The 6,832-nt window shown below is 47.5% G+C and overlaps 1 protein-coding gene across 1 annotated transcript; it reads right to left on the bottom strand.

Moving 5' to 3' along the window:
- Positions 1-228: 228 nt before the first annotated feature.
- On the bottom strand, positions 229-5,713 carry LOC8027110 (glucose-6-phosphatase 2). Its single transcript, XM_029991048.3, has 5 exons — positions 5,219-5,713; positions 3,174-3,289; positions 2,590-2,754; positions 1,451-1,782; positions 229-1,024 (listed from the first exon to the last, which is right to left on the bottom strand). The coding sequence occupies exons 2-5, from the start codon at positions 3,239-3,241 to the stop codon at positions 519-521; spliced, it is 1,071 nt and encodes a 356-aa protein (XP_029846908.2). The 5' UTR covers positions 3,242-3,289; positions 5,219-5,713; the 3' UTR covers positions 229-518.
- Between the last annotated feature and the right edge of the window lie 1,119 nt (positions 5,714-6,832).

The raw sequence follows: 6,832 nt of genomic DNA, 5'->3' as shown, positions 1-6,832 counted from the left end.
TAAAACTTTATTGGTTTAAACTTTTTTTATTATTATTTAATGTCATCAATTATCTAGTTTACAGTGCACCTTATAATATGAACTACAACTCTAAAAATCACACAGTCACTTCAAGCTTCCGTGTGAAAAGGTTGCTCATCAGCGCTTGCAGCTTAATGTACCAGACGAGGAATAAAACTTTTTGATCTGCCAACATTAGTTATAACCACATAAAGGAATACGACACACTAAGAACGTGACTTCACCATTTATTATAAGATGTTCGTGATGAAAAGGAGGATCTGATGAATGAAAACTAGTAACTTAAGAGACTATTTACAAAATGAAACGAAAACGCTCGGCGGATTCTAGACCCTAAAGTACGCCAATCAGCCTGCAGCAACGCAACAGGCGTCAGATCTGTACAGGTATGTACAATGAAACAGCATATCTTACATAGGAACATATGTACAGCAATTTGTTAAGGCGCCTAGAGACAATTTGTTAGGAATGACTACGCCAGCACCCGTGGAACCGGCTTAGTTGGATTTAACTTTCCCGAGACGCCCCGATAAAGACGCGACCATGCAGGGCACGACTCCGAACATCGTGGCCGCCAGGAGGGCGTTGAAGATGAACGCCGACGCGTAGAAGACAGGCACGTTGGTCTTCGGAAGAGCCACCCACTCGGAGGCCTTGCCTGCACTGACGGCGAGAACGGCAGCCACGACGCGCATCTTCCAAGAGAAGTCGACGGCCATAACTTTCTTGTACAAGCCGGAGGTCATGGCCAGGCCCATGCCGAGAGGGAAGGCGCAGTAGCGCATCATGCTGAAGAAGGGCGTGGTGTCCACGTGGATGTACTCTTGCTTGGCGCACCACTTGACGGCACGGTCGACGGACCAGAGGGGGTCGACACCCATCAGGCGGAGGACGCCGTAGGTGGACATAGCACTGGCGCACAGGGCCAGGGACATGAACACATACTGCCGGCGCGTTACGTTGTCCGTGTCCATCTTGCACATCAGCTTGGCCAAGCAGCAACCTAATGGAAGAAAAATGAAAGTTTGTACTCACTTCTCTGGCAACTACGGGAACAATTGCAGAAATTTCTTTTTCATTGTGTCTCGAAGCTTTTTTTCTTCACGCTATTTAGCATACGAACAAGAGTCATGAAAACCTGTGAATCCTCATCATTTTGGGTTATTAGAATAGCTGTAGAATAATTACAGTACAGATAACTTTATCGACGAAGCTCACAAGGTTATCAATCAATGGGAGGCTAGCCAGAATGCGTAAAATACTTGGCATTTAAACCTCTGCAAAATAGTATGCTTGCGATAAAGCGATACCGCGGAAGATTGCCTGGAATGACGAGCAAAGTTCAGTGTTGCCACGCTGCTGTGACTATATAGATCATAAAGGGGGTATTTAGAAGTTGTTCATTTTACAAAGAGTCCACAATGCTTACCGATTATCATGCCCATGAGGCACTGGTGAGGGAAGTGGGCCGCTATGTAGATTCGGGACAGGCTGACAACGCACAGCAACACGGTGTAGGTGCCCCAGTGGAAGGACGAGACCATGGTCTTGCTCAGCTGCTCGAAGGCGCCGGTGCGACGCAGCAGGAAGTCGATGATGATGTACCAAATAGCGGCGGACACCATGGCGTGACCGGACGGACTGCCGGGGCCTGTCTCGCACGTGAGAGAGTACTGCTTGATGGCAGGAGTGCCAGCACCTGTCCTGTTGTACACGTCCGTCTCGTGCACCCACCAGTACGGCCGCTCTCCGTGGAGCATCCTGAAAGAAGTCAGTCACCCATCGTTATACTCAAGGTCGGTTAATGCAGAAATTCGAGTTCTAAGCGAATTAAATCTTCGAAGAGAAAAGCTTATCGCTGTAAGAGCCATGTCTGCCTCTGTTTTTCTGTAGAAGAACTAACATGAATATCTGTTTTTCTCTACGTGGGGTTAAAAAAAAAAGGCGTCTTATAATTTTTGTAGTGGCCTAATCCAACGACGCACCCACCTTTATAAAAATCCATGATCCATTTTATGTGGGTTAGTTAAGTAACATCAATTTCACACAGCCGCATTAAGTAACACCATAACAAAGCCGCACATTACAAGAAACCAGCCTTGTTATGTGAATCGTAGAAACTAAGCGGTCTATTGGAGTCGGGAAGTGCGCCGAAGGAACAGCCACCACTATCACTTAACCGTTTTTGCTACCACTTTCTTCGCTAACACGTCCAATTAGGGAGTTTAGAATAGGGGGTCCCGACGTCGGGGTGCCCAAAGAAGCTTGCGGAGTCGCATATGGCATGTGCAGAAGGTCTGCACTTGCGCAGTGCGACGCCCCGATCTGCTTTTGGCACCCAAAGCGTTGGTGCAACCTATTCTAAGACTCTCTATTGACGCAGGGAAGATTGGATCTTTGCGGTACATCAAAGCTTGCCTTCAGACGTGTGTCCGTGTCACAGGCATCGGCAAAGTAGTCTGTGATATTCTTTTTTGGCGAATTCAAATTACTTAACCAAAGAACAATTCTTTTATTTTTGCGTAAGTAAAAAAAAAAAATAATTAAGAAATCCGGAAAGCGACCCACCATTTAAGCACTTGATTAGACCATTCTGCGATGATCGTGACCCACATCAGCCGTCGGCCCACAGTCCAGTCCAGGGAGTAGATGAGAGGCGCGAAGATGAGGAAAGCATAGCGAGGGTCCCCAAAGTTGGAGATGGCGAAGAAAAACCCGTGCTGGTGTTGAAACCTGAAACAAGCGACATCGTCAATTGAATATGTCGTTATTGCGCAGTATGAACACGCCTCTTCATAGAAATAACAGAGCACACGCAGGCGAGAAGGTGAACTTTCAACAACGTGAAAACCCGAGACTTAGGAACAACAAAATGAACAACATACACACGATGTTGGGACCTGTGTGCGTGTGTTGTCCACAGATTTTGAGTCAATTTAAGCGGAAGTGCTTCATTCATGTTATGAAAGGGAAATGTTCATACGTTATGAGTTTGTGTTTAGCATCCCTGTTTATTTATTTTTATCGGTGCATAAACATTAAATATTTAATAATATCAGCTACTGTCTACTCCGGGGTGGTAAACCGACCAGATGTAGCCGTAGCATGGTTTTTGAGTACACGTTTGACATTATTAGGACTGTTGTGGTTACCTTGTTTGTAACGACTGGATCGCAAACATGCCATTGTCGTGCAATCTGTCCATTGTGATGTCGATCATTCTGCCAACTTGTTGCTGTCACGTCACAGCTTCCGCTCGCCAAGATATCTGCAAGAAAGCGGCGAAAAAATATTAGTTACGTTTCTTGTCACAAAAAGGAATTGAAAAAAAAGCGAAAAACACCAATTTCTGGCTCTCGACGTGGATATATCGAAGGAGGTTTATTCCTCGCGGCATTTTGCAAGCTGTATGCGACGCACTACTCATATCCAACAGCAGTTCCGACCAAATTCCTGTGAGTCACAAAAACGTGACCACTGTGTTTATGATGAACGGATACGAAGAACGAAAGCTCCGCAGGCGGCACGGCGCTCTCACGTGCCTTTGTGTGCGGCGCAGCCTGATTCTAGCCAGCAGGTGTGTTCAGAGAGTCATACTTCCTTTTCTTTTGTTCGCTGTTATTTTGAACAAACGCAGGAGCAAAATGTTTCCACAACGAGCGGAAGAGTAGATATTACGTCATACAGTTTAAACCGAGAACCCATGCACGCCGGCGAAACATAACGTTGCACGCCGCTTATAAAGGGACAGAGATTCCTCGCATCCCTTATTCTAGTCAACAAGGCGAGAGTTCGAAGGTGTGTTAAAGAGTTCGAAGGTGTGTTGTTTGAGCTTCAGAATAGAAGGTTCCTAACCCTTTGGGTCCCCCAAAAGCTTGGGAGGTCGCGCCGCGCATGCGCATAACTTTTGAGCCTGCGCAGTGCGACGCCTCAATCTCCTCGGAAGAGCTAGAGCATTGGGGCCCCAAAACTTTCTCTTTATTTATCTACACTCGCAGACAACTGTCTGTCGCTATGCAGTTGAAGCTTTGGACGCACGTGCGCTCGCACATCTTGAGCGCCCATCAAGGCTGAACACGCGCTCTCTTCATTTCTGAAGGGAAACAGAATGTTTTCCGCGAGTATAAAGCTCACTCTGTTTAGTGCACATAAAGCACTAACCGTCTTTTTTTTTGCGTTTTGGCGTACGGGAATACTGGACACGTAGCCATCGAAGTATTTCGTCCGATCATACAGCTGTTTAACGCGCACTAGTACATTTTGACCATGCACGTTGGGGTGCACTCAAATGCTACGAGACTCCAGACGAGACCGGTTCGCGAGGCGTATCTCGTGCGCCTTTGGAACGTAGACCTTCTTGAGCCCATTGATAAAAGAGACAATGGATCCCGCCAAAAGCCGGCTACAGATATCCGAGCTTGGACGCGAGGTGAGTGGGGAAGCCCTTTGCCAACATTTGTTTCTTTGTCCGCCTCTTGATGCTGAAGGGCGGTAATTTTCTATGCGACCAAACACAAATATTTTACCAAGGTGCATAAAAACAATTAGGAGGCGCACGTCACGTACTAACTGTCTTTGTCATAAAATACATTTATGGATCGCGTCACACTGGTTGATTTTGTTGCATCCTTGTTGGGAAACACTTATTTCAGGATATAAAAGGAGCTCGAGAGGTAAAGTTTATTCTCTTTTGTGCACTGGAGTTCTGCTTCATCCAACAATTTTACGAAGTTATATCAAAGGAGCATGTACGATAGCGTAGCTCGGTAGAATGCCTTCCCTGCACGAGCGCTCGTGCAAACGGGATTTGTAGAGTTGCGCGAGCTCCAGATGCTGAGTCCACCGGTAGGGTAAGACTCCACATCACGGTCTAATAGCTGATGAACTTCATCTATCAGCATGGTATACCAAGCTATGTCGGTGGAATCTACGCATATTGTCAGCTTCGTTTTCCCAGACGTGATCTTTTCTTCCTTTCTTTTTTTTTTCGAAACTTGAAATTTACTGAAACTGTTAAACGCGCAAACGTCCACTCATAAATTACAAAAGTCGCCTTATATAGATTCCCAAAACGTTTCCATTGCACGATACCACGTGCAGTCATCTATATATACTCGCACTTGGAAGAGAAACCGAATCATTCGAAGCATTCAGCGTGCACCCAAAAATCCAAATCAAGATAGTAAAGAACTCTCACCGAACAACAGCGGATCTTGGAAGCCCGGTGCACTCTCGAAGGCGTCACTTAAGGCGCAAGGCAGAGCAGTGCAGTCGGTGCAGAAGAAACAACGCACAGAGTCTCGGGGGAAACGGCGTCCAGGTGAAAGGAGCCAGTTTGCAGTGCACGCGGGTCGAAGAACAGAGGCGGTATGCTGTCGGCGGGCCGGGCCGACTTTCTTAAATATGCCTGACGGGCATCGCGCCAGAGGGAGGAGACACCTTGGGCAATTATCGTGGTGTGGGGGTGGCGACGTCATCGAATCAAACGTGATTATCACACCCGTGGCACGAGAGAGCGGGACGCCAGGTTGGGGTGAGGTGTGAGTGAGTGAGGGGGTGATCGAGAAGGCTCAAGAGATTGCCGGCGCGGCCGCCCTTCCCCTCCGGTGATTCGAGCAGCCCCGGGGCTTGCCTTGGAGGCCACGCGACACGTGCTACCGGCGTGGTGGAGCGCTGTGACCGCTACGTAATTGTGACGAAACGAGCGTTGTACCTCCGTTCCCTATCACGTGTGTGCTGTTTGTGCGAGAGAGAAAGAGCGAGGGATTGCGCTTTGCGAAGAAGACGGCGGAGAGACGTTCTGGCGCCCTTCCCGTTCATGCCGTCTGGACTCGTGGAAACGGAGACGACGGCGGGTTTGCCCGTCCGCCTACGTCGCTCGCGCGGCAAGGGCCCGTGTGTGTGTGTGTGTATGTTCGGTCGCCATGCGCTTTTTTCGCGCGCTCACTTCGCTACTAGCGATCGATAGCAACGACAAGTGTGCGCGTTTATTGGCCTCGGAGTACGGGTACGTAGATTTTATGGGGCGGCGGTGGTTCATTGGGTTTGAATTCGGATCAACAGGAAGAAGAGTTAACGATGAGATTGGAGCCCGCGAAAAAAGGATTTCCTGCCGCGTGACTTGTCACGTGTTTGTTTGCTGCTGCTTCTGTTTGGAAGAGAAGCGGAACAGAAACGAAGGAAGCAATAAACGAGGGGGGGAAAGCAACCGCAGCTGTTGTTTCAGGAAGTGCGACGGAACTCTCGCTTTGATTTCTCTTATTGACCGAGCGCGACCCCACAGGTCATCACCGAGACGAAAGTAAAAGGCCCACAGGCAGTAACTGGGTGTACGTCTATGATATAATTGATTTTGTAACGTGTCTCGCTGTCGTCTCTAATACTATATATCTTGTTATTCCATTGAGTGTTTCCCTTTTTTGTGCATAGTTTCCACCCTGATTCCAGCAAGTTAGTGCACTATTAGGAGTCGGAACCCATTTTCTTGAGATTGCATCTTAAAATATGTCTTGTTGCTTCTAGACACCCCCATAAGTCCGAATTCTGAGAAAAGGGGAAAAAAGATTCCTAGTGTTAGTATTAGAGATAGTTTGAATAACAAGAAGGGCGTCATGTGAGAGGAGGAAGAAATGTCATACCTGTATGGTACAATACACATATATGGCGGTATGCGAGCTGGATACACGTCAAGGTCATAGTATCCACCGTCCTTTACCTCTGTAAAAAAGTACGCAAACATTCCCCTGATGTGCGGTTAAATATTTATAACAAAAAAGTGGTCAACAGTAAGCTCCATGCATTAGAACTGAAA

This window comes from Ixodes scapularis, unplaced genomic scaffold, assembly GCF_016920785.2.
Source record: "Ixodes scapularis isolate PalLabHiFi unplaced genomic scaffold, ASM1692078v2 PGA_scaffold0__279_contigs__length_252992795, whole genome shotgun sequence".
In the NCBI taxonomy this organism is placed as follows: domain Eukaryota; kingdom Metazoa; phylum Arthropoda; class Arachnida; order Ixodida; family Ixodidae; genus Ixodes; species Ixodes scapularis.
The sequence above is the reverse complement of the archived record's forward strand: the minus strand, read 5'-3'. Positions and strand labels throughout refer to the sequence as shown.

Coding starts and splice junctions, on each gene's coding strand:
- LOC8027110 (XM_029991048.3), bottom strand. CDS start 3,241: ATGATCGACATCACAATGGACAGATTGCACGACAATGGCATGTTTGCG. Junction 2,755..3,173: donor ATCCAGTCGTTACAAACAAG/GTAACCACAACA, acceptor CGCTTGTTTCAG/GTTTCAACACCAGCACGGGT. Junction 1,783..2,589: donor TCTAATCAAGTGCTTAAATG/GTGGGTCGCTTT, acceptor GACTTCTTTCAG/GATGCTCCACGGAGAGCGGC.